The sequence below is a fragment of the Papio anubis genome, chromosome 8, assembly GCF_008728515.1.
Source record: "Papio anubis isolate 15944 chromosome 8, Panubis1.0, whole genome shotgun sequence".
Classification (NCBI taxonomy): Eukaryota; Metazoa; Chordata; class Mammalia; order Primates; family Cercopithecidae; genus Papio; species Papio anubis.
This window is the reverse complement of record NC_044983.1, coordinates 112288752-112315878: the sequence shown is the minus strand read 5'-3', so window position 1 is coordinate 112315878 and position 27127 is coordinate 112288752. Positions and strand designations below refer to the sequence as shown.

Sequence of the window (27127 nt, the reverse complement as noted above, 5' to 3'; positions counted from 1 at the left end):
GGCATCCAATCAAAGATTCTAGGCATAGAAAGAAGCAGGAAAATGTGACTCATCATGAGAAGAAAACTCAATCAATTGAAGCCAATCTAGAACTAACATTGATACTAAAATTGACAGATAAACACTTTAAAAGTTACTATAAAATTACTCTATATGTTTTAAAAGACAAGCGGAAACATGGAAGATATGGAAAACTTCTAGACGTGAAAACTATAATGTGGGAGATCAAAAGTATAATGGATGGGATCACTAGCAGATTAAATACTGCAGAAAAATAATCAGTGGGCTTGAAGATATGGCAATAGAAGCTATCTGAAACAGAGAGAAAGCGAATTTTTTAAAAATGAAAACAGCATCAAGGATTCTCCAAGGAAAGGAGGTAGAAAGAAAAAAAATACTTAAAGTGATGATAAAATGTTTACAAATTTAATGAAAACTATAAACCCTGAGACCCTCAAAAATTATCAATACCCAAGCACAATAAACACAAAGAAAGGCACATCAAAGTACGTCATAATCTAATTGCTTAAGACCAGTAATACAAAGAAAAATCTTAAATGCAGCCAACACACTACCTACAGAAGAAGAAAGATAAAAAAGTAGAACTCTCACTGGAAATGATGCAAGCAAGAAGACAGTGGAGAAACATCTTTAAAGCACTGGAAGAAAAAATTGTCAGCCCCAAGTTTATGCCTAATAAAACTACATTTCAAAAACAAAAATGAATTATAAACTTTTTCAGACATATGAAAGAAGAGTTCATTATCAGCTTACCTGCACTACAAAAAAAACAAATGTTAAAGGAAATCATTCAGGCATAAGAAAAATACCAGATGGAAACACGGGTCTATACTAAACAATAGAGAGCACTAGAAAAGGCCATAACCACTACATTCCTAGAATGTAACCTCTTTCAACGTTGACTGAATCCCTGCCTAAGTGGGGCCTATGTGCAGAATAAGAAGAGTGGTCCAGCCCTGACTTGGCATGATGACTTAAGACCTGCTTGGGAGAGTACAATGTATTCAACATCAGTTGAAGAAAATAAGTGATATTGATAACAAGGGCACATTAGAATCATGAAATAGAAGCCTTAAAAACACTCAAACGAGATAGGCACAGTCAAATCTGGATGATTCCCTGACACGAGGCATAGATCCTGTGGGTAAGACAGGTGACAGTGGTGGAAGGACACGAGGCATAGATCCTGTGGGTAAGACAGGTGACAGTGGTGGAAGGACACAGGGCTGCCCTCAGGTGCTGTTCACCATGGTAAGAAAAAGACCATGAAGGGAAACAGCTGGTGCATGGCTACTGAGTTTTGGTAGCCCAGTGCCCTACTTCCTGTTTTCTGATGGGAATAAATTATCACCTAAAATCAGCATATGAGCACCAGTCCAGTTGGCCAATATCATACAATCCCACAGCAGAAATACCCCACCATTCAGCAATGAATGATCCCCTCACTGTCCTATGGCCAGAGTCTCAAGACAGTCCCCTAGTTTTGAGTCTCACGAGTTCCTCAGGGCACATGTTGACCCACTGCATGGGGAAGGCGCTGCTTGCCTGAGTTTAAGAATGATGCTGTCTAGACAGGGCATGGTGGCTCGCGCCTGTAATCCCAGTACTTTGGGAGACCAAGGTGGATCACTTGAAAGAGGTCAGGAGCTCGAGACCAGTCTGGCCAACAAGGTGAAACCCTGTCTCTACTAACCGTACAAAAAATTAACCAGCCATGGTGGCGGGTACCTGTAATCCCAGCTACTCAATAGGCCGAGACAGGAAAATCACTTGAACCCAAGAGGCGGAAGTTGCAGTGAGTCGAGATGGCGCCCCAGGACTCCAGCCTGGGCTACAGAGTGAGACTTCATCTCAAAAAAAAAAAGAAAAAAAAATGGTGCTGTTAGCCCTTTAACTATGTGAAAGAAATTATCATCTTAGCCCTGTGTTTTCTCACCTACAAAACAGTTATCTCAGTTTAACTATCCCCATGAGTTGAAGGATGACTTTATAAGTAAATATTTAAAAATGCCACTTGCTTATGTGTAAGACTCTCTGTACGCTGATAAGGTCTTTCTTAATTATATTGTACATTCTATCATCTGTAGTGTTTGTATATCTGTTTTGCACTTGTATCATGAGTAGTCAAACTACTTGAGTCAAAATTTGTGGGCGAAAGATTACCTAGGTGCTGAGGCAAGAGACTGAAGGCACAAACTGTTTCAGTAAAATAAAGAAAATAGTTAGAATAAGAATAGTCATAATACAAATTAAATATAAAGATGATCATGGACAATTATCAATCATTATTATAAACTTATTAATCATTAGCTTTTTTAATATTACTGGTTTTTGCATTACTAATACAACCTAGGAATAACCGGCGGGTATAGGGTCAGGGGCTGAAGGTACATTGTGAGAAGTGACCTAGAAGGTAACAGGTGAGCCCTGTCATGCCCGCATAAGGGCCACTTGAGGGCTCCTTGGTCAAGTGGTAATGCCAGTGTCTAGAAAGACACCCATTACTTAGCAGACCGCCAAAGGGAGTCTCCTTTCCTTGGAGGAGTCAGGGAACACTCTGCTCCACCAGCTTCCTGTGGAAGGCTGGATATTACCCAGGCCTGCCTGCAGTCATCCGGAGGCCTAAACCCCTTCCTGTGGTGCTGTGCTTCAATGGTCATGCTCCTTGTCCACTTTCACGTTCCTCCCGTACTCCTGGTTCCTCTTTGAAGTTCGTAGTAGAGAGTGGTAAAAGAAATAGAGAAAGTCTTAAAGTCTTTGATCTATATTATTAAGTGCATAGAAGAAAACGCTGACGTATGCTGCCTTCTCTCTCTGCTTCGGCTACCTAAAAGGGAAGGGCCCCGTCCTATAATCACGTGACTTGCTTCACCCTATCAATCACTTAGAAGATTCACCCTCCTTACTCTGCCCCTCTTGTCTTGTATGCAATAAATATCAGTACGCCCAGCCGTTCAGGGCCACTACCGTTCTCCACATCTTGGTAGTAGTGGTCCCCCCGGCCCAGCTGCTTTCTCTTTATCTTGTGTCTTTATTTATTACACTCTCTCGTTTCCACACACAGGGAGAACACCCGCTAAGCCCCACAGGAGTGGACCCTACAAAAATTATTTCACGTGTCACTTATTAAATGAAAATGTAATCACATAGCCAATCATAGTCATTTTTGCTATGCTTTAAAGCCTATGAATAAGATGTTGACCACTTTGTAATTAGTACCAGTCATTTGTAATTCTGAGAGAAAGATACAGATTGATTATATTTTAACATTTTTACTTCGGTGCCCTGATGAATTTGATTCTGAAACATTTCAGGATTAATTAAGTTTCAAAATAGAACTCAACTTTATTTAAGTTGGCATTTCATTGATTTAAAACATGAAGTCCACTTTCTGTAATTGTCCATGGGACTATATAAGAGAGACTATCACATTGATTTTTTATGGCATCCCTTAGTAGATATGAATTTCTACTATATAAACACACACTGTTTTTTAGCATGCTTTTTAAATCCAAAGAACTGTGTTTTCGTTGTAAGCATCATTTTTATTAAAAGATAAGAATCACCAGAAAGTGAAAATTTTACTATAGTATGGATGACCCGTCTAAGTTTCTGGCCCTGAAATTTTCATTTTTGATGACTGCCATCTCCACCACACTTCAGTTGCATCCTGGAATTTGTCATGGCCTAGAACTGCTTCAGCTATGAACTCACAAACTCAATCATCTTACTCTCTCACCTTAACCTCTTATTTTGACTCTTACTCAATTTCTCTTACTATAGCTATTTTTCAGCCTGTCCCTTGAACCCCTTTGCTGCCTGCCTCCAGTCACCCACCTTAAGTCTTTAATCTTTACTCAAAGCACACTTTATTTCATCTTTGCATCCCTTCTGTTGAAATATTTTCAGTTTTATTGCCACCTTGTCCATATTCCGCTTATACATGACAGAATATGAATCCTGCTTTATCTATTCACTTTTCACAGTTAAGCCTGGGCTGCCTTACATTTATTGCCAACATAATTTCATGATCACCAACCTCAACTAAGTTCTGAATAGTACTTATAATCTGAGTTTTTGTATTACACTCTCATTTTCCATTTTTTCCCGTTTTAGTTTCCTTGGGCTTCCATAACAAATTGCCACAAACTGGATGGCTCACAGTTCTGGAGGCCTGAAGTCCAAAATCAAGGAGTCAGCAGGGTTAGTCCTCTGAGCACTCTGAGGGAGAATCCGTCTGTCCCACAATTCTCCTCTAGTTTCTTATGGTGCCAACAAATCTCAGTTTTTTTTTTTTTTTTTTTTTTTTGAAACAGAGTCTCACTCTATCACCTAGGCTGAAGTGCGGTGGCATGATCTCAGCTCACTGCAACTTTTGCCTCCCAGGTTCAAGCGATTCCTGTGCTTCAGCCTACCAAGTAACTGCGACTACAGGCGTGCACCATCACACCTGTGTAATTTTTGTTTAGTAGAGACAAGGTTTCTCCCTGTTGGTCAGACTGGTCTCGAACTCCTGGCCCCAAGTGATCTACCCGCCTCAGCCTCCTAAAGTGCTGGGATTACAGGTGTGAGCCACCGCACCCGACCAAACCTCAGCATTCCCTGGCTTGTAGATGCAGCATTCCAGTCTCTTCTTGTCTTCACATGATGTTCTCTCTATATATCTTTTTGTGTCTTTGTATGGCCATCTTCCCACTGTTTGCATCTGTGTCATTGTTTCTCTCTTCTCAAAAGGACACTAGTCATCAGATTTAGGACCCACCCTAGCCCAAAATGACCTCATCTTAATTAATTGCATCTGCAAATACCCTATTTCCAAATAAGGTCTCATTCTGATGTTCTAGGTGGACATGTATTTTGGAAGGATACCATTCAACCCAATACACTAGCTATTTCAAATTGTTCCCACATTCCTCAGATCTCTGATCCCATTTCTTCCTCACTGTAGGCACATAACCTTGAATCCCTGAATTTTACTACTGCACAGAGACAGTGGAAGCCATCAAGAATTCTCTCTTTTCATCAACTGATACATTTACCTGGCCCCTCTACCATGCCCACTTATAACAGTGGATGTGGTGTTCCTCTTCCGATCTTAAGCTTCATACCTGTACTTTGTAGACCCTTCCCTCTCACTTTCTCAAGGCCCTCACTCTTATCACTGACTTCTGACGCTGACTTATATCATTGATCTCTACTTTTATTTGGCTATCCATTAACATTTAAGCATACTCAAATATCTCATCTTACAAAAAAATAACTAAAAAGAAATTTGACATCACATTTTTGTCTACCGAGCTATCTCTCCTCCTTTACTCTTAAAAACCAAACTATTTGAAAGAACGTTCTATATTCACTGTTTCCATTTTTGCATCTCCTGCTTACTCCTTAACCCATTATTACTCAGATTCTACACCTACCAGTCCACATAAATTGTTCTTTCCAAGGTCATCAATGGCCTTTATGTCACTAAATTTAAAAGATATTTTTAGTCTATCATACTTGACCACTAAACAAGCCCTCATTAGTTTTCTTTGACACCATTCTCTCTCTCTCTCTCTAACGGCTTTTCAAATGTCATTGTAGGGTCCTCTTTTTCTGCCCAGCCATCAGATGTTGACATTTATGAGGATTCTATCCAATTCCTTTTTCTCTTCTCTTGGTTTTAATTTATTCCACTGCCATGGGTTTCAAATGCCATTTAATACTGCCTACTCAATGTCTCTACTTAAATGTATCAAAGACACCTCAAACTCAATAGTCCAAAACTGAATTCTCATGTCTCCCATTCCAAAATCTCATCTTCTTCTGGTGCCCTCTACTGTCATAAATAAGATCACCATCTACTCGTCTTCCCATGCTAAAAACGAAGGCATTATCTTAACTATCTTCTCTCCGACTTCTCCATCACTCCCACATTCAATTACTTACCAGAAATTATTGATTCTTCTCCTAATTATTTTTTAGTTAGGCCTACTCTCTTCATCCTCACTACCACCACCCTACTCCAGTCTGTTATTATCTGACCTATTTTTACTGGCCCTAAACCTAATCCAACTCCCCTCAGATTCATTTTCTCTACACTGCTGCCAGACAGATGCTTATTCAAAGCAAATATGAGAATCCTCTACTGAAATCTCATGGATGAATTCCAGTCTTAGCATTGAGTACAGATCTTCTGGAACTCTATTCCAGAAAGAAACAGGAATTCAAATTTCTTATCTTTGATTGAATTAGAAATAAATAGAACTTGAAATGGGGGAAAACAGAAAACAAGAGATGACGAGAAAAAGTTGATAAGAAAAAATGCTACAAAACCCAGCAGAGCAGGGGAAGTCCGACATGAGTGCCTGCAAAAAAAGAATTTCATGAGAAGCAAGCAAAATTGCCCACATAGAACCCTAGAAAGCTTCAAGTGCCAGGTAATACAGGAAGTAGAGATGAGATGGTAGTAGAAGTGTTTTCACAGAGTTGTGGAATGATACAAGATTTGGCCAGAGATTCAAAGAAAGCTAAGCAAAACAAGCAATGTAATTATCGACATCAGAAGAAATGAAAATTTACACAAGAAAAAAATATAATCACAGTCCACTACTTGACTTGGCCTGGAACAACAATTAAAATTACAAATAGAAATGTAAGAAAAATACAAAAAAAGTCATATTAGAAAGAATAAAGGCATTAGCAAGAGAAAGAATAAGAAATACAAAATTCTCTTTGGTCAAATGGAATCAACCTCGATGCCCATCAATGATGAATTAGATTGAAAACAAATGTGGTACATATTCACCGTGAAATACTACGTAGCCATAAAAAAGAACAAAATGATGTCCTTGCAGAAACACAGATGCAGCTGGAGGCTGTTATCCTAAGCAAATTGACACAGGAACACAAAACCAAATACCACATGTTCTCACTTATAAGTGGGAGCTAAACATTAGGTACTCATGGACACAAAAATAGCAAAATAGACATGGGGGTCTACTAATGGGGAAAGGCGGGGAGGCAAGCATTGAAAAACTACTGGGCACTATGCTCAGTACCTGGATGCTGAGATTAACCGTGCCTCTAACCTCAGCATCACACAATATACCCAGGTAGAAACAATCTGCACCTGTACCCCCTGAATCTAAAATAAAGTTGACATTATAATTAAATAAATTTCTCCTTTGTCATACTAGGAAGACATAATGTCTAAAATCCATAAATCAAAGATGCTTACTCACATTATCTAAAAGGTAAAAGAATGATAAGTAGCCAGGCCCGGTGGCTCATGCCTGTCATCCTAGCACGTTGGGAGGCAGAGTCGGGCATGTCACTTGATGTCAGGAGTTCAAAACCAGCCTGGCCAACATGGTGAAACCCCATCTCTACTTAAAAAACAAAAAAGCCAGATGAGATGGTGGGCCTTTGTAATCCCAGCTACTCGGGAGACTGAGGCAGGAGAATCGCTTGAACCCGGGAAGCGGAGGCTGCAGTGAGCGGAGATCATGCCACTGCACTCCAGTCTGGGTGACAGAGGAAGACTCTAAGGAAAAAAAAAAATTGGCAGTGGTTTCCTTTGGGGTGCGGGGGCATGCCATCAACGGACTGATAATTTTTGTGTAAGATTTTTAGATTTAATTATTTGTATATTATATGCAAGTATTGCTATAATAAAAGCTAAATTTTAAAATATTTTTCAGTGGTTTACCCAGGCTCTTACGATACAGTCTGAACCCCAAAATATGGCTTGTGAGGCCTGTGGTAAAACGTTCACCACTTCAACCACACTTTACACCTTCATTCTTTCTTGTAAGTGCCAAGTATATTGAGCTTTCTTTACCCTCTAAAACAAATGATGACTTTGCTCACCTCTAGTGTGTCCGGAATTGGCAGGTTCATTGATCTCGCTGACTTCAAGAATACAAACGCGGACCCTGACAGTGAGTGTTACAGTTCTTAAAGATGGTGTGTCCGGAGTTTGTTCCTTCAAACGTTCAGAGGTGTCCAGTTTCTTCCTTCTGGTGGGTTTGTGACCTTGCTAACTTAAGCAGTGAAGCTGCACACCTTCCCGGTGAGTGTTACAGCTCACAAACTCACCGCGAACCCATACAGTGAGCAGCCACAAAATTCATTGCACAAACAAAGCTTCCACAAGGTAGAAACCTACCCGAAAAGCTTGCCAGTGCTTGCTTTGGCAGCCTGCTTTTATTCCCTTATCTGACCCCATCCACATCCTGCTGATTGGTCCGTTTTACAGAGAGTTGATTGGTCTATTTTACAGACAGCTGATTGGTCCGTTTTACAGAGAGTTGATTGGTCTATTTTACAGACAGCTGATTGGTCCATTTTACAGAGTGCTGATTGGTCCGTTTTACAGAGCGCTGATTGGTCTGTTTTGACAGAGTGCTGATTGGTGCATCTACAATCCTTCAGCTAGACACAGCGTGCTAGACAGAAAAGTTCTCCTAGGCCCCCACTAGATTAGCTAGATACAGAGCACTGATTGGTGCATTTACAAACCGTGAGCTAGACACAGAGTGCTGACTGGTGCATTTACAATCCTCTAACTAGACATAAAAGTTCTCCAAATACCCACCCGACTCAGGAGCGCAGCTGGCTTTGCTTAGTGGACCCCGCGCCAGGGTCGCCAGCGGAGCCGCCCGCCAGTGCCGCGCAGTGTCTGCACTTCTCAGCCGTTTGGCGGTCGACTGGACCGGGCGCCAAGAAGCAGGGGGTGGCCTCCCTCGGGGAGGCTCGGGCCGCCTGGGAGCCCACCGCGGGAGGTGGGTTGGGGGAGGCCTCGGGCATGGCTGGCTGCAGGTCCCGAGCCCTGCCCCGCGGGGAGGAAGCTGAGACCGGCGAGAATTCGAGCGCAGCGCCAGCGGGCCGGCAGTGCTGGAGGACCTGGCGCACCCTTTGCAGCTGCTGGCCCGGGTCGGGTGCTAAGCCCCTCACCGCCCGGGGCCGGCGCAGCGGCTCCAAGTGCGGGGACTCGCCGAGCCCGCGCCCACCCGGAAATCACGCTGGCCCGCGAGCGGCGCGCACAGCCCCGGTTCCCGCCGCCGCCTCTCTTTCCACACCTCCCCTCAAGTAGAGGGAGCCCATTCTGGCCTTGGCCAGCTCAGAGAGGGGCTCCCACAATGCAGCGGCGGGCTGAAGAGCTCTTCAAGCACGGCCAGAGTGGGCGCTGAGGCAGAGGAGGCGACGAAAGCGAGGGCTGCTAGCACGTTGTCACCTCTCACTAGGACCTTCTATGAGATGTTGTTTCTGTCTAGGATTGCTATCTGCTGCTCCTCCCAACCGTCTCTTGGCTATGCTCCAAAACGCCGCCTCTCTTGTTTCACATCCAAGGTAAGTTTGCTTCCTATTTACTCCCTTGACACTCAACTTTGCTCTGTGATAGCATCTATCACATGTATGGTAATATCTTATTGAACTATCTGTTCCCCACCCTGCCATCTAGACTGCAAGCAACATGAGAGCCCAAATCCCATCTTTCATGTTTATTGTCCTATGCTCAGAATCCAGAAAGAGATGCTGATTTTAAAACTGAGCTCAACGCATCCCTAGAACAACGCCTGGCACCCAGTAGACGCAACAAAAAAGTTGAATGAATGACAGAAAGAGAGAGCAAATTTGCACTTAGATTCATGCTGTGCAATAAAGTTAACCCAAGGCAAAATTGTAAAAATACAAGGAATTTAACTTAAGTACTTTTTTTTCTTTTTAAACAAGCTTCCCTTGTTTAATTGCTTACTAAGCACACTCTAAATAAAGCTCAACCTTTTTGTATCACCACCAAGGTTAATTCACACTAATGAGTTGGTAACACATTGTTTCAAATTAAAACCATTAGCAGGAGATGACCATGCTTAATCCAAAGCATCTTAAAGATGATTATGAGTTAAATGCCTTACTCTACAAGTTTCTACGTGTGAGAAAATGAAGCCCAGAAACATCAACGACTCACCAGATACCACAAAGCAAATTCAGCTCAAAACTGGGTCTTCAGATTCCCAACACTGCACTCCCTCCAGAAGTAACGTCGCTTACTTGGAGAGAGAGACATCCTGGGAAGACAGGATGAGGGTGATAATTTCTAAAATTAGGCAAGCTTTCTTGATGCTCCTTAAATTTCAATAGCCTCAACCCACACCTACTTCAGCGGGTTACTGTAAGATTAACGAGTTATCAGCTATGATAGCACCTGGTAAATTATAAACTGGAAAGCACTTGGTAAACTGGAAAGTACTTGGTAAACGGTAACCATAAAGCCCAGTACAAATATTGGTGGATTTCAGAGAACATTGCCCTCTGACCCTGGCAATCCCACCGTAAAATCTTGAGCTATTTCTTTGCATGACAAGTCCCAGATTGAATCCTGTAGAAGTGTAGAGCAACTAGTATCCTCAGTACCAATTTGGAAGCAATATTTATAGAAATTCAATTCAGGCTGTTTTCTGACGGTTTGCTAAACTTCCCTGGTATAAAAATTTAAGAGTTGATAAACAGTTTACTATTCTGCTGCCAGTTCAGTCCTGAGACGCTTTTTTCATCCCTGCTGCTTCCAGTTGCCAAAAAAGGAAATGTCTTCTCTGACAGAATCAGATAGGTAGCGGGTTTTATAGGCATTAGAATGTCTTTGAGGGTGAGCATGGGGAAATGTTTTCAATAATTAGAACATTTACCGCTGGATTCTAGAGTCTCCCCCGGGTTCAGGAGAGGATTCTTCTCCAACAAGTCTTCCTTCAGTATGCATTAACTGATACTCTGTTGCATAGAATTCATCCTCGCCAAAGGCATGTGTGAAACATTTAAGTAACCAAATGATGTCTCTGGAGTCCTGTGCCCATAGTTTCTGATGATATGTAGAGTTGCTTTCAGAGAGACACCACCACAAACCTTTGTGCCAGGAGGTTTTGGGGGATTAAGTTATCAGAGTGCTTTCAGGTGCAAGGAAATGAATACCCCAATAAAAGTGCCTCAAACAATTGGATTTTTATTATTGTTACTGTCTCGCAGAACAAGACTAGCCATAGGTAGGCAGTTGCTGGGTTGGGTCAGAAGCTCAGTGATGTGATCAAAGACACTGCTTCTTTTCATCTTTCTGTCCTCTCATCTTCAAAGTGCACTTTTATTTCCCACATAGGTCACAGGGTGGCTGCAGCATGGGCAAGTTTTACAATTGCATGTGAAAATATCTGGAAGAAAGAAAAAAAAGAGGTAGGGAGGAAGACAGCTTACCTTCTATTTCTCCTCATGTAAGGGGGAAAAATGTTTTTCAGAACCCCCCCAGTAAACTTCCCTTTATGTTTTATTAGACACGACTGGATTCTAAAGCCATCTTGAACTGCAAGAGGGACGGGGAAAAGTGAAGCTGTCATCTCTGTCCCTGTCTTGGAATTGAGCACTTCCAACAGGCAAGAAGGATGAGCAAAACACTTGTTGGATTGGCTGTTATAATAAGCCACTATTTGCGTGTTCTGAACACTTCACATGTATTAGTCCACTAGATCCTCATAACAAACTCTTGGGGTAAGCGTGATTCATTATTTACAGATAAGCAAACTGAAATGTAGAAGTGTTAAGTAACATAGTGAGGAGGTGAAGGAGCCAAGATTCCAACTCCACCATCCGGCCGCAGAGGCTACACAAGACGTGATTCTCAGCCAGCAGCGTCTGCCACAGCAGGCTGCCTCTAAAATAATAACACGTAACAGTTTTAAGTGATGCTCGTCTGCCTCAGAAGTGCAAATGTAACATTTCCCCCTGGCTGCAGTCATGGTGTGGGTGAAAAGGGCAGAGGGGCATCCAAGAGTGACAAGAATTGCTTTCTGTCATCATCAAGGCTGCATCAGCTCACGCTGTGATCAGGGTAAGGTTTGAGACCAGGAGAGTCTACTTCATTGCCAGGGGCCAGGGACAAATGGTCAGCTGTCTGTCATGCTATAATGGGAATCAGAAAGTCTCGGCAAGTCAGGGGCAAGTGGTTGAAGGATCCAGTTACAAGCAGGCAGGATTATAATAAAATAGAGGCTCTAAGTTAGAGGAATGTTTTAGGATCATTTCCACTATCTCATTTTCAAATGAGAAAAAATGAGGCTAAATAAGGTGGAGAAATTTATCTAACATCACTCAACTAGTTTAGACTCCCGGATGTGAGGACTTTTTTCCAGGTAGACACCAAGTAATAATTTGGAGGCATGTCTTCAATGAGACCTTCATTGTCTGACTCCTGCAAAAAGCATCCGTCCTAGCAATTCATACATTCTTCTGTTATAATATTGAATTTATTCTCTAGTGCAAGGTCTCTCCCATTAGTTTGGGAGGGGCCCAGTAATAGCCAGACCACTCCCAACATCAGATGTGAATCTTGACATCTACTTGCTAGCTGAGTGGATCGTGATGAATTACATCACCTCTCCAACACTCACTCTCTTCTTCCGTAAAATGGGAAGTGCAATAGTTCCAACCTCACAGTTTTGTTGGGACAATTACATTTTAAACACATAGCGCTGCATGCCAGGCAGATTCAGGGGTTGGCAAGTAGCAGCGACTATTCACTTTATATCTTCCTGCTGCCTATTCCCATGTTTGCTAAATCAATTTTTCGATCCACAGAGGGAACTCCGAGACAACAACATAACAGCGAGCAGGTGGCAGAGCATCACCGAGACATAAAGATATGAGGAAGAGAGGGGCGCAGGGAAGGTATCAGTCCAAAAAGGTAGTAAGATCATATGAAACTAAAGATATGAAATAAACACGTGATGTAGAAGTTCCTTCGCCATTAACTCATTCTCCCAAACCTGATTTGAGTTCCTTAAGATTTAGGTAAGACAGGTCCCATTTTCACTGACTTCCTTGGAGAGACCTAAAGAATTTAAAGCAATTTGCTTTAGGTTATATAGTTGGTAAGTGGCAGAGCCAGGACTAAGCACCAAGTTCAAATAGCTCCAAAAACAGGTCCTACACACCTACAGTCACTGTGAGGATTAAATAAGCTGATACATGTACAGTTCTTGGCACAATGACTGGTACAGGAGTGGTGGTTAATGCCTTTGTTAGTTTCATCATTATTACATTTCAACAGATCCCTCTTGTACTGGTGTCAGAAGAGAAAGACTATGACATTATTGCTTCTAAGGAAGAGGTGAAGCCCTCTCACCCCCAATATGCCTCAATGCCAGAATCAGGAGGCGGATGAGAGGTACACAGCCCCCTGAGAAGCAGTGCTTGACACAGGCTACTGTAATAGGTGTCCATCCATCCAAGTCCTACTGCCCAGCACTCAGCTCAGACGGAACAAGAGGCTGCCAGACGAGAGGTAGGGAGGGTGGCACAGATGCAACTGTCACCCTAACTGTATTTCTCACCCTACCATAACCTTCATTACTGACATGGTCAAAAAGAAAACAGAGGCTGCAGCAATGGCAGCAGAAGCAGCAATGAAAGCAACCAAGAGAGAAGGCAGCTGGCACTGGAGGGCCTCGTGCCAGGTTCCAGGCACAGAGGGATTCTGGCAGTGATTACAGCGGTACATAGAGCTGATGGTTGTGCCGGGGCCCTGAGCCTGCCAGGAAGGGAGCAGGGGAGATGAGATTCTTATAATTACACTGCTTTAGACTCAGCTATCATGGGGTTACCCACAGAGGACTCTGATCTGTCCCCAGGCTGGGAGTTGCAGAAGCACCTGTTACAGCAGAAGTCGTTTGGCAAGCCAAACAAAACACGGATTCATCCAGGCCACCTGTAAAGGAATTTGATGCCTAACAACCTAGGCAAAGCTTCTAATTGTCATAATTAATTTGGCACCTATTCACTGGTAGGTGCTAAACAAGTACCATATGGCGAAAGCCCATTTCCTGCTAACGTGGTTTAATCCCCCCTATGATTAGAGCTGCGAGAAATTGTGTCATTTGAAAAACTCAAGCACAATATTTTCCTCACAAAACTGTTTTTGGTGTCTCTTCTTTTGGCCCTCTCTTTCCCACTATTGTTACGAACATCTTACTTTCTTCAGTTTATCCAGCTACTGCTTCCCCGATGCATAATTTAGGTTATAATTATTTTCTCATTTTCCCCTCCAGCTGGCACTAGTTTGGTGCTCCCATTTCATAGATCTTTAAAATGGCACAGTGTTGCTCTGGCTTATTTAGAAATCCTGGAAAGAGGAGAAGTGTAGATTGCAGGGCAGCCTCAGCCCTCAGAAAAGTTTATCTGCTCTATCATGGGTCCCAGCTGACAGGATGCCAGGCCAGCAAGCTAACAACCAACAGCTGAGCGCCATGGCAAAGAACTATATAAAGACAATCATCTGGCTTCTGCTACTTTAAAAACAAAAGGCAAGAGATAGCATACTGAAGAGGAAAGAAAATAAAAACTTTTAATAATGATAGTGTCCCACGTATCAAGCTCCCATTGTATTTCCACATGGCACAGTTAATATCAGAGGCTACCTCCACTGATTCAGACTTCCATCAAACAAGACACGTGGGACACAAAGGAGTTTCTCATTCTGTTTCTGTATATGTCACCCTAAAAAAATACAGTGATCCAAAGTTCATCACTGAAAGATGTGGGGGAAAAGTGGTGACCAAAACTTTGCAGTGTAATAATGGACCTTTTTTAACCTAAAAATGTGAAAAACAATGCATCAATTTTCATATTTTAAATTTTCTTTCTTTTGATCCCCAATATATTATCAGTATACTCAAATGACATTAATATTAACCAATGTCAGCAGTCTGTATTCTGTAAGGAATTGAGCTTATATAATGAATCACCTTGAGTATTTTTCAAACACAAAATTACAACGATTTATAAATGTTCATCTTTAAAACACATTTGAGAATGATTGTCCCAAAGGTGAAGTAGAAGCTTTTTCAAAAAACAGATCACAAGGAACTGTGCCAACCCTTTCTTAAAAATTTCTATAAAATTCAAAGGAAGAAATAAATAGGAAATCTAGTTTATAAATGAAATTTAATATAGTAATTGTATATTTATAGGCCAAGAGCTCATATGCAAAACATCTGAAGGAAAGCAATGGTCAGATACTGAGATGCTGGTGACTGGACATTTACCAATGCTGAACTTGGGAATTCCTCATTTATATAGAGGGCAATTAAGCACCAAAGGGCTAGAATACTTTACTTATTGTGGGAAAAAAAAGGTTAAGGATAAACTAAACTTAGTCCAGATAATTCTCAGATCCTCACATAAAACAACTTGTGTTTCTTTTATTACTATTATTATTTATTTTTATTTTTTTGAGGCCAAGTCTCCCTCTGTCACCCAGGCTGGAATGCAGGGGCATGATCTCAGCTCACTGCAACCCCCACCTCCCAGGTTCAAGGGATTCTTATGCCTCAGTCTCCTGAGTAGCTGGTACTACAGGTGAGCATCACCACGCCCTGCTAATTTTTGTATTTTTAGTAGATACGGGGTTTTGCCATGTTGGCCAGGCTATTGTTGAACTCCTGAGCTCAAGCAATCTGCCCACCTCGGCCTCCCAAATTCCTGGAATTACAAGCATGATCCACCATGCTGGCTCTTGCATTTATTTTAAAAAGAGAAAAACCCGTGTCTCTTCTGTTCTCCTTTGTCTTCAAGAACTGATTTTTATAGTTTATTAAATATTAAAATTACATAGCTTGTTATAAATTTGTATTTTGCAGACAATAACCATTATAAATATCACTTAGATCTGCAACTATTTTTTATTAACTTTATTGTTTGCATTAAAAAGACAGCACTTTTTGGGTACAGTTAGATAGTCCAACTCAATGGTAAGAACCATTTTAACTCCTAAAACTGAACAACTGTGTTAGTTGTGAACACTAGATATAAGTCATGAAACTCCAGCTTAAATTTACTTAGGCAAAAAGAGATTTTATGAAAAGGATATCAGAATGTTTCATGTATATAAACAAGAGCAAGGCCTGGAGTCTTATACAACTTGACCCCAGGAAAAAGGAAGCGAAGCACTCTCCCTCCCTCCCCTTTTGTGCTTTTAGTGGTTCCATTTCAGTCACCTCCATTAGGGTGTGAACTTTCTCACATGGTGACCACCAGCAGCTTCCAAGCCCCTGATCCACAACTTCTACTGGCAGAAATACTCATCTCCTCTTTTAGTGCCCATTCAAAAAATCATAAGGACAAACCCATCAGCCTGCCTTGAGCTGCATGACGACATCCAGGAAGGTGGAGTACCCTTAGTCACAGACCACCTAAACGGCATGATTAGAATTCAAGTAGAAATAATTATCCACAAAAAGCAGGGCAGGCCGCTGGACAGACAAACAGAGAATAATCAAGTAAAGCAAAACAAGCACGAACTCTGAAAGCTCAGGCAATGCCAGAAAGGTCAGGTGACACAAGGTGGAATACCGAAAGTTGGCATTAAAGCATTCTTAGAGAGAGAGAGAGTTATATTTTTACTTCTATGTCCCAGTCAAAACAACAAATAACTTTAAAACTTGGAATACATCATTTTTCTCTCCCCTCTCTTAGATGTTTTTCTTTCACCTTCCCCTGTCATCTAAGTTTTGGGTCTATAAATTGCCCCTCAAAACTTATGCAAAGCATAAGATGTTCATCAGAATTGTTTCAGGGTTGTGTTAGTTTTAGGATCAAGAGCTTCTTGTGTGCATTTCTTTATTCCAGATTCACAGCATCATCTTTTGGGCTTTGAGAGTCTGATGTAATTTCCAGTTCATACTCCTTTTTCAATTGCTGCACTTTCATGTTTAGGTCCAGTAAAGTTCTAGCCAGCTGGTGGTTTTGGAAATGCATTTCCACCTAAAAGTTAGAAAAAAATAAAAATCTTTATTAGCATGAGATACAGATCAAATGAAACCACTCTCTGACTACACAGAAGAAATAAGTTTGTAGGAAAAGAAATTAAGATATCAAGAAAGATGTATTTCTCATCTTAGTCTCCAGTTCTATTTGGTCTGGCTATAAAACTGACTTTCTATATGACAAAGTAAAATCCAGATATATAAATAGCTTTTGAAATGGCCTTGAAATGAAAACAAAAACAGCTGATGCACAAAGCTGTCCATATGAAAAATACCTATGTACCGAAGGCTATTTTCAAGCAATAGCATGTGATCCACAATGAAATCATTTCTCTTTATGTGCCTTCTGAGCCACAGGATAACTGCCTACAGCCACCTGAGTATTCAGAATCTGTGCCTATTTACTTGATTACTTACCATTTCAAGTTTTCAGGATTTTAAATGGTCTACCTGCTGAGCAAAAGCATTTAATGACACCTTAGAGGCACATGTATAGTTATGTGTACTTATATAATCTAACATTTTTCACTCTGGAGTGAAATCTGTTAGATATCAAGGCTGATTTATACCATCCTCCAATGGGAGTTTATGAAGGTCCTCATGTGTTTAAAAAAAGATCTCTCGGGCATGTTACCCCGGGGACAGTCCAGCAAAGCTTAGTCCAACATAATCTTTGTATTATAACTGAAAACTAATGATCAACTACTTGCAAATTTCTTCAGCTAGGGCTTGTTTAATGCAGTTCATGAGGAATTTGTTCTCTCTGCTAAAAAAGCTTCATCAGCTTGTCAGTAGAAACCACCCCAGGATGAACCAGGACAGTGTGTTGGTAAAAAGTAAATACTCATGGTCACCTAATTTGCAAAATAAAGCTACTGGATAAAACTATCTTTCAGTTTTTCTCTGAGACATTCTTCTCCATTCTGCAGCACCTAGAATCATTTTTCTGACAGCAAGAATTAGCAAAGAATAAAATAAGTGAATATCCAGCAAACAAGCAGTAACAGTAACCATACAATCACCACCAAAAAACCCTTGCACCTTGCCTGCAGGAAGCTTCAGCTCTCTAGGGTAGCCCAGATGCTCTATAATCCTGCTCTACTTTTGAGCTTCCTTTCCTGGCCCTCTTTCCAATGCCAGCTCCCACTGCAGCTGGTCAGAAACCTTGCCAGTACCTAAACAGACGCTGAGCTGAAGCACACTTCTTTCTGTCCCCATTTCTGTTTAAGATGCCCTTTGCCACCTCTCGCTGCTGAACCCAGTCAAACGCCAGCTCTTCTGAGAAGCCTTCCCTGATTGCATGGGCAGACGTAATTGCCTCTTATCTGTGCATCCGCAGCACTCTGTACAAGTGTCTCTCAGAACACACTGACCAGACCAGACTGATGATTTTGAGGGTAGAGACTGTATCTTATTCATAATTGTATCCCCAACTAAGAGTGCACTGTCTGGGCACACAACCCAGTGGGTTCTCTTTGTGTTTGTTATAAAAGTGAGTGAATTAATTAACTGATGAATATCCATCCTGTACTTTCATGCAAGAATCAAGAAGAAAAATTACTGGTAATGATTTACCATCTAAATTAAGTATGTATAATTCACACTTATGAAATTCAAACATCAATGGTTCTTTAACTTTTCTTTCATCGTGGATCTCTTTGAGAATCTGATGAAAGTTATGAACCCTCTCTGATGAAAAACCATATGCACATAAAAAATTTTGTATACAATTTTAGGTATATAGAACCCCTGAAATCCACTCACAGACCCTAGAAATCAATGATTCTAAGAAAACCCAAACAACAAAAAATAGTATAAATAGCAACACAACTCTAAATTAAATTTGCTCATCATCATTCCTTACATATACTATCCTAATACATGATACATGTACATTTGTATAGCAATGTATGTCAGTTCCTGTAAAAATCCAGTTAATAGCCAAAAATTGAAAACTAAGTCTTCTAGTGGTGATGATATTAAGGTACAGTATCCACACTCGTGTGCCTCTTCCTTATGACCAGGATAAAATGATTGACCAAGATGTTGACCATCGTCTGTAACCCAACGACACATTATTTGTGTATGTGTAAACTTCGCTGGTTCCCTCCTGGAAAAAGTCCTGATTTTTTGATAGGAATGTATCTGTTCTTTTTTGGTACAGAGTCCAAGGTCTATAGTAATCATTACAATAATAGCCACTAAACAATACCCATGGTCTAAGCATTTCATAGACTATTATCTCACATAAGCTCTGGAATCCTATGAGATTATAAATTCCATTTTACAGATGGGTAAACAAACTCAAACTGGCTAAGTACCAATCCCAAAGTTGTAGGGCCAGCAAGTGTTTGCAGAACCTGTAAATGGTAATGTTGGTATTTGAGCCCTCATCTGTTTAGATTTTATTGCCACCAGCGGTCTACAGTCATACCACCCCGAATGCCCCAATCTCACCAGATTTTATTGCCACCCCCAACATACTACTTGTCTAAAGCTCCTAACAACTTACTAGAATGTTAAGGTTGAAAGCTGTCTCAGAGCTTATTCAGTGTAATCTCCTCATCTGATTTAAATGTGAGTCCCCTGAGGCTCAGGAAGGGGTACCGGCAGATCCCAAGACTCCAATGCAGAGATGGCTGCGCCAGGTTTCAGCCTTCCAGTTTAGCATCCTGGCCCATAGCACAGGCCTCCAGGGGCCGAATGAGGTGTCTCCGGCTGCCCTGCTGCTCAGACTCACCGCTTAGGCTCGGGGTGAAAACCAGGTGTTTCTTCGACATTGTTGGATCAGATAGTAAATCTGGTAGTAAATCTAATTTAACCCATGTTAACAATGTGAATCTGACAAGGAATTTCGGATATTGTCCTTTTTTTTTTTTTTTTTTTTTGAGACGTCTCGCTCATGTCGCCCAGGCTGGCATACAATGGCACAATCTTGGCCCACTGCAGCCTCTCCGTCCCGGGTTCAAGTGATTCTCCTGCCTCAGCCTCCTGACTAGCTGGGATTATAGGCGCCAGCCCCCATGCCCAGCTAATTTTTATATTTTTAGTAGAGACGGGGCTTCACCATGTTGGCCAGGCTGCTCTCGAACTTTTGGCCTCAGGTGTTCCCTTGCCTTGGCCTCCCAAAGAGCTAGGATTACAGGCGCGAGCCACAGCACCGGCCTAATACTGTTCTTCTTAAACTCAGAAATGCGATAACATTCTTAAGACAATTTACTGATGGTTGGATCAGTTCTAAAGTAGTGGTTAATTGTATTAGTGTATTAGTAATCAGTGCAAAAGAGAAGAATTTTCCAAGTCTCCACTGCACACTTTCCTAGGCAGCACCATTTTAAAGTTTGAATTGCTCCTATTCATTGTGTCCTTTTCAAATCGTGACTAATTTCCAGTTTTTTTAATTAAAAAAAAAAATCAGTCAGCTAAAATACCTGTACACCCTCCTGTTTAATATTCGGACATAACCTGTGTAATGTTCAAAACTGGGCAGTTTCACAAAATGCCTTATTTCCAGTTTTCTGAATTATTACCCACGGGAAAGATAAGAACAAAACTTGCGGGGTATAAAGAAAGAGTTTACTGATGGACACTCTCCATCAGTCACAAGAGAGTTTATTTCATGGAAGTTTCCTCCTCCATGAGCCATACTTACACATAGTCACAGTTCCCTACAGGGCAGAAAACTATAGAAACGGGTTGGGGAGGAGACATCTTGGGTATGTCACTGGTAGACCAGGCAACCCCCTCCCCAACACCACCACCACCACCACGGGTCCTGTAGGGCTCCTTTCCTTCCCAACGATGCTGGAGAGGCGGGGCGTCAACGCCGTGTCCAGACCTGAGCTGGCCTCCCCAGGAAGAATAGCCGCAGGGGCCAGGGCGCCCTCTCTGGGAACAGCTCCCGTCGCTCTCCCCAAGGTCTCGGGTGGGCTACGCGGCCAGCTGCTCTGGAGCCCGAGGAGAGGTCCCGGGAGAGGGAGTCCTGGGAGCCGTCCGCCCAGCCCGCGCTCTCACCAGCTCCGCCCGCAGCCCGGCCAGGGTGGCCTCGACGCGCGCCCAGCTCTGCTCCTCCCGCGCCGCCGCCGCTGCCGCCGCCTCCCGCTCGCGCCTCGAGGTCCCGCGCTGCACCGCCCACTGGAAGGCGCGAGTCAGCCGTCGTCTGAGGTCCTCCAGCAGCGGGCTGGCGGCGAGGGCCTCCTGGACGTCCGTGCTCCTGCCGTCCCCGGGGAAGCCACACGCGGGACGAGGTGGGAACCAAAGCTCCGCTCTACCTGGGAGTCCCTGGAGACCCTGGGAAATTCTCTGTCTGAAGCGGCGGAAGTCCCCGGGGCCCATCACGGAGACGCCTGGTCACTCCTTCAGCGCTGCTGCCGAAAGATAAGTTTCCTAGTTTGATGTTTAAGGCTGGTCAGGGCGGGGGCGGAGGTAATTCAAGAACTCTTGCCAAGTGGGACGCTGCAACTGCCCCGCCATTCAGAGACGCTCCTTTACTCCCAGTCCCATCTTAGTCCTCCATTAGCGACAGAGGAAGGAGGCGTTCCCATAACTACAGAAGTTTCAGCTGGGTCGCTTTTTTCTGCTGCTTGCATTGAAAGGAAGTCTTTCTAAGGAGAAGGCTTGGGAACTGAGCAGTCAGTCTACGTAAGTGGAAGTGGAGGTACAGGTGGAAGGTTTGTGACCAAAGGTAGAATATTTCAACCCAAAGCCTTCTTAGTTGCCTTGATCTCCTAATACTTCATTCCTTAAAAACAATTTTTTTTTCTTACTACTCTCTGCCAGGCACTTTGCCAAGTTTGGGGGATGCAAAGGCTTAATTAGACCCCTCACCTTTCCCTAGGAATTGACCGCAGTCAAGGGGGAGAAGCTTGGCCCTGTTTGCCAGTTAGAATGGACTTTCTACAAGTTCAGTAAGGCATACCTGGAAGTCTGGGTCTCCATGCTCCTTTCTGCGTTTGACTCCTGTCTGCCATGTCCACGTTTATGAAGGGATTAAAATGAAAAATCAGAATTCCCCTTAGCCCAAAGTGTGTGTGTTTAATTCCCAGCTGATAAGGTTTGGATCTGCGTCATCACCAAATTCCAGTGGAATTGTAATCCCCAGTGTTGGAGGTGAGGCCTGGTAGGAGGTGATTAGATCATGGAGGTAGAGTTCTCATGAATGGTTTAGCCCTGTGCCCACCTGGTACTTTATAGTGAATGAGTTCTTAAGAGATCTGGTTGTTTTAAAGTATGCAGCACCTCTCCTCTCTCTCTCACTCCTGCTCCTGCCATGTAAGACACCTGCTCTCGCTTTGCCTTCCACTATGAGTAAAAGCTCCCTGAGGCCTCTCCAGAAGCAGACGCTGCCACGCTTTCTGTATAGCATGCAGAACCATGAGCCAATTAAACCTCTTTTCTTTCCAGATTACCCAGTCTCTGGTATTTCTTTATAGCAGTGGGAGAACAGACTAATGTACCAACTCCAGGTAATCATGTGACAATATTACTTGTATGTCCTTTATCAAAGAACATATTCTGCCTCTTTTTGATCTAATAAGGAATTCCTAAAAAGGAGTGAACAATCAAAACTGTTGTATGATCATAGAATGCAATTACAAAAAAAAATAATTTAGACACAACTCTCACCTTATTCATTATTCATTCATTCATTTATTCATTCAAAAGTTACAAGTCACTTGCAATGTTCCAGGGTCCATGGTAGGCATCGAAGGCATTAACAACTGATTTTTATTCGTGCTTAGTATGTGCCAGGCAATTTTTATGTGTTTAATCTCGACACCTACCTTGTGAGGTAAGTACTATTAGTTTCTGCATTTTACAGTTGAGGAAACTAAGGCAAGAGGTTAAGACATACACCAAATATCTCAAAGCTGGTAAGGGATCCACTGGAAATTTGCACCTAGGAAGTCTGGCTTGTGCTCCAAACCACTGGGATACGCCCTGGATAAGCTTTATCTCCCAAAGAGGAAGAGAATTGCTCAGTTTATATGTTGCATGAGTGAGTGAGTGAGATTAAGTGTTCAAATTCACTATGCTCATAAACTTCGGCTCTATTGAAATGGCTTAGGCTCAACTGGATAAGGAGGAATACAGGTTACTCAGCCTGTGCAGACAATGTACTAAATTCAACAGCTTGCAATAGTTTATAACCCAAGCACAGTAAAATTCCTACTATTGTATATTGCTTCATAAAGATTCCCTAGAAATATCTGAAGATGTGTTGTCTTATTAGAAATTATAAAAATCCATGTGGTCTGCCACGCACCAACAGAGTATGAATTTAGGGTTTTTTGTTGGTTAGTTGGTGATAGGTTGATGGGGCTTGAAAACCACCAGTAGTCAATGTACAATATAAACTTTTAAAATGAATTTTTTGCTATGATTTATTCACTTCCATTTCCAGATCATTTACTTCAACAAGAATTTCAGTTAAGTTCAATTTAACTCAACAGTGAATGGTGCATGTTCAGTGTTAAGAATTGTGCCATATGAGGGAGATACAAAGATGAATAAGGCATAGTTTTTGTCCCCCAGAAGCTTCAAACCTGGGGAAGCAAATTTATTGATTCATTCATTTAACAATATTTATTTAATGTTTTATTATGTACCAAGTATTACACAAGGTGCTCAAGCTACAATGGCAAACCAAAGAGACAAAATGTTTTCTTAAAATAAACTGGTTTACCACAAATTAATAATTTTCTTCTATAGGTTGATTTTTCAGTTGTGGTACACCTTGAATTTTACATTTTTTTTCTTTCTCTTACACAGGCAAAGCAAATTGAAGAATTGGAGCACTGAGGTGAATATAATATACACAGACATTTGAATTAGAAAATGTATTAATTATTGCTGCATAACAAATTACTTCAAAATTCAATGGTTTCAAAAAATAAACATTTATTATCTCTGACAGTTTCTGTGGGAAAGAATTTGGAAACAGCTTAGGTTACAGTCCTCAGCTTTTATGCTGTTGTAACCAAATGTCAGGCAAGGTCTCCATCCTCTGAAGCTGGATGTGATTGGAGCTGGAGGATCTGCTTGCAAGGTGGATCACTTAGATGAATCACTCAAATGCCTGGCAGTTGAAGCCGGCACTTGGTGGGAGGCCCCAGTTCCTCTCCATGTGGACTCTTCCCTACTATTGTGTAAGCGTCTTCATGATATAGTGGCTAGACCTCCCTCAAAACAAGAAGAGAGAAATACAGAGAGCCCGAGAGAAGCTCTTGTGCTCTGAACCACATTTTTATGACCCAGCTTTGGAAGTCAGTTATTACCACTCTGCTCATGAGTATCAGGTCTCTAAGTTGGAGCCATATTCAAGGGGAGGAACCTCAGCTCTACCTTTTGAAGTAGGGAGTATCAAACATTTCCAAATATATTTTTAAACTACCATGGGAGAAATATATGTACATTACATATAAGTTAACAATGATACAAATGACTTCTGACTTCCTGCAGGAAAAAAAAAAAAAAATGAAGTCCAGAAAACACTGGGACGTTTTTAAACGCAGAGAGAACTAAATTAATTTAGTTCTATGTTCTATGAACTATGTTCTAGAATTCTATGTTCAGCAAAAATATCCGTCCAAAAACCAATCTCAAAAGGCATTTTTTAAAAAAGGAAGATTAGGAGAATTTGTCACAAGCAGACTTACACTGTAAGAAGTACTAAAGGAAATTCCTCAGGCTGAAGTAAAATAATAGTAGAGGGAAACACAGATCTTCAGGAAGAAATGAGTAACATAAGAAATGGTAAGTAGGTATACACAAATGACTTTGATTCCTCTTAATTAAAAAACATATATTGTTTTATATATGTGTTTGTTTTTAAATAACATATATATATGTTTGTTTTTTAACTTAATGGTTAGGAAATACCTATATCTTGTTCGCCACAACACAAAACCCATTTAGCACATACTAGGTGATCCTCAATTGCCTAGTAAATGAAACTGAATGAAATATTTGATTCCCTCTGTTTCCCTGATCTTCATCTCTGGCATTTTTTCACTGCAGTAATCCAGTCACATGAGCCACACCTGAAAGTCTACTATCACCCAGAATGATACCTTTAAAAGGCTGAATTCTGAAAATCTATTCTCAGTCCACCTCCTTTTTTCTATCCACAATTCACCCTGACCCCTTAATTCAAGAGAAATGGCTTTCTGAAGTACTCTTCTGTTTCTCTTTTCCCACTCAGAATATTGTGGTAAATTATTTCAGCTAACTCATATCAGCACCTTCTAGTGCTCTATCCACTTGGCCTTCTGCCAACCCTACCCAGTTAATTTCAATCCTATTTATTCAGTGTCTTTACTCCTATTTCTAAGCAGTCGATGTGATGTCTGACTTCAACTGTCCTCTCAACATTACACAACAATCCCTTGATTCATACCTCCCTGACCACCTCAAATCTCTCACAAAGACCGTGTGGACTCTGACCACCACCTGCCCTCTCGTTGTGCCTCCATTGCCATTACACTGCACAGAAACTATTTTTTACTTCACTGAGGCGAGAACTGACAACTGTTAACTCACATAGCACTTAGTATATGCCAGCTACTATTTCCAAGTGCTTTACATTCCATTCTCACCCCAACCCTATGAGGTAAATGCAAACACTGACAACGTTTTACAGATGGAAAAACTAAGGCACAAAGACATTAAGTAATTCCTTGAAGGTCGCAACCCTTAGAAAGTCATGGAGTGAGAAGTTAGCCCCAGTCTGTGCTGTCTGCTCCTGGTACCTTGCCTTTTCATAAAGATGATCAGGTTGGAGACACCCTCAATTTATGTTTCTTTTACCTCCAAACATCAACATCTTAACCTATTATTCTGTTTTCACCACCAAGCTCAAAGAGGGAAAAAGAGAGAACACTGGGAAGAGAGCAGGATGCTTCCTCCTTTGAGCCAAGACCAGATGAAAAATGGATGAAGTTATAAATAATGAAAAGATGTAACATATGGAAGATAATTAATAAATCAATCAAAATAAAAATCAAGGATTACAGAAAAATATGAAGTGAATATAATGAAAAGAAACACATTCATGTATATTCATTGCAGCACTGTTTGTTATAGTGAAAATTGTAAACAAGCAAAATATGTACCAATACATGTGGTAAGATTGCTAGATACCCAGTCAATCTGCATTCTCCCCTTCCTCCTTACTAAAAGAACCTGATTGTTGTTGGTATCAATATATCTGACTAAAGTATTAAATTTTCCTTAATTCCTGACAGAAAGGGATGGCTATGTGTTAAGATATGACCAATGAGATATAAGCAGGAATTGTTAGGTAGGACTTGTACAAAAGGGTTTTAAAAGGGAACTGACTTTACTGGCACACCAATTTGTTCCTTACCTTTCACTTCTTCCTGACTGGAATGAAGATTTGATTGCTGGAGCTCCAACAGTCACTTTGGGACCTTGAGGATGGGAGCCACACTCAGTATTAGAATAGCGAAATCAGTCTATCCCTGAAAACATCACGGAATTATCACATATGCCCAGGACTATACAAGTCTTGTTATATGAAAAAGATAAAACTTAATTTTGTGCCACATTTTTTAGTCTTTGTTACTGGTGCCAAAACTAATTCCTAACACAATGAGAAGAAACATTTAATAAATTATGATACACCCATAATTTAGAATTCCATAGGCTCAATCTTTAAAAAGGTGGATCCATGTACTAGCATGGGAAAATGTCCATAACATACCATCAAGAGAAAAAAGTAATCAGGCATGGTTGCACATGCCTGTAGCCCCAGCTACTAGGGAGGCTGAGGCTGGAGGATCACTTGAGCCTGGAATTTGAGGCTGTAGTATACTATGATCATGCTTATGACTAGCCCACTGCACTCCAACCTGGGCAACATAGCAAGACCCCCCCCCCCCATCTCTTTAAAAAAATAGGAGAGAAGGCTGGGCACGGTGGCTCACACCTGTAATCCCAGCACTTTGGGAGGCCGAGGCGGGTGGATCACAAGGTCAGGAGATTAAGATCATCCTGGCTAACACAGTGAAACCCCATCTCTACTAAAAATACAAAAAAATCAGCTGGGCATGTTGGCAGGTGCCTGTAGTCCCAGTTACTCAGGAGGCTGAGGCAGGAGAATAGCATGAACCCAGGAGGCGGAGCTTGCAGTGAGCCGAGATTGCCCCACTGCACTTCACCCTGGGGGACAGAGTGAGATTCGTCTCAAAAAAAAATTTTTTTTTAATAAAATAAGAGAGAAAAGTAAGCTGTGAAATAATATGCATCATATGGCAGAATTTTCTACAAACTATAGATAGATGTGTTTGAATGTG

At 41.6% G+C, this 27127-nt stretch overlaps 1 protein-coding gene and 2 long non-coding RNA genes across 3 annotated transcripts; 2 read left to right on the top strand and 1 right to left on the bottom strand.

Moving 5' to 3' along the window:
* Window positions 1-8798: 8798 nt before the first annotated feature.
* Window positions 8799-14224, top strand: LOC108587346. The gene is made up of 3 exons (XR_002523956.2): window positions 8799-9357; window positions 11156-11541; window positions 12628-14224. It is a non-coding gene; the product is annotated as an uncharacterized LOC108587346 (long non-coding RNA).
* Window positions 14225-15709: 1485 nt separating this feature from the next.
* Window positions 15710-21170, bottom strand: AARD (alanine and arginine rich domain containing protein). Its single transcript, XM_003903093.5, has 2 exons — window positions 20826-21170; window positions 15710-16809 (listed from the first exon to the last, which is right to left on the bottom strand). The coding sequence occupies exons 1-2, from the start codon at window positions 21144-21146 to the stop codon at window positions 16666-16668; spliced, it is 465 nt and encodes a 154-aa protein (XP_003903142.2). The 5' UTR covers window positions 21147-21170; the 3' UTR covers window positions 15710-16665.
* Window positions 21171-21917: 747 nt separating this feature from the next.
* Window positions 21918-26763, top strand: LOC108587345. Its single transcript, XR_001905812.3, has 3 exons — window positions 21918-22276; window positions 23583-23613; window positions 25667-26763. It is a non-coding gene; the product is annotated as an uncharacterized LOC108587345 (long non-coding RNA).
* Window positions 26764-27127: the final 364 nt, after the last annotated feature.

Bases quoted from the DNA above. Each gene is read 5' to 3' on its own strand.
- AARD (XM_003903093.5), bottom strand. From the start codon at position 21,146: ATGGGCCCCGGGGACTTCCGCCGCTTCAGACAGAGAATTTCCCAGGGT. The intron at 16,810-20,825 runs GTGAGAGCGCGG...TCTAACTTTTAG, and splicing joins CCGGGCTGCGGGCGGAGCTG to GTGGAAATGCATTTCCAAAA.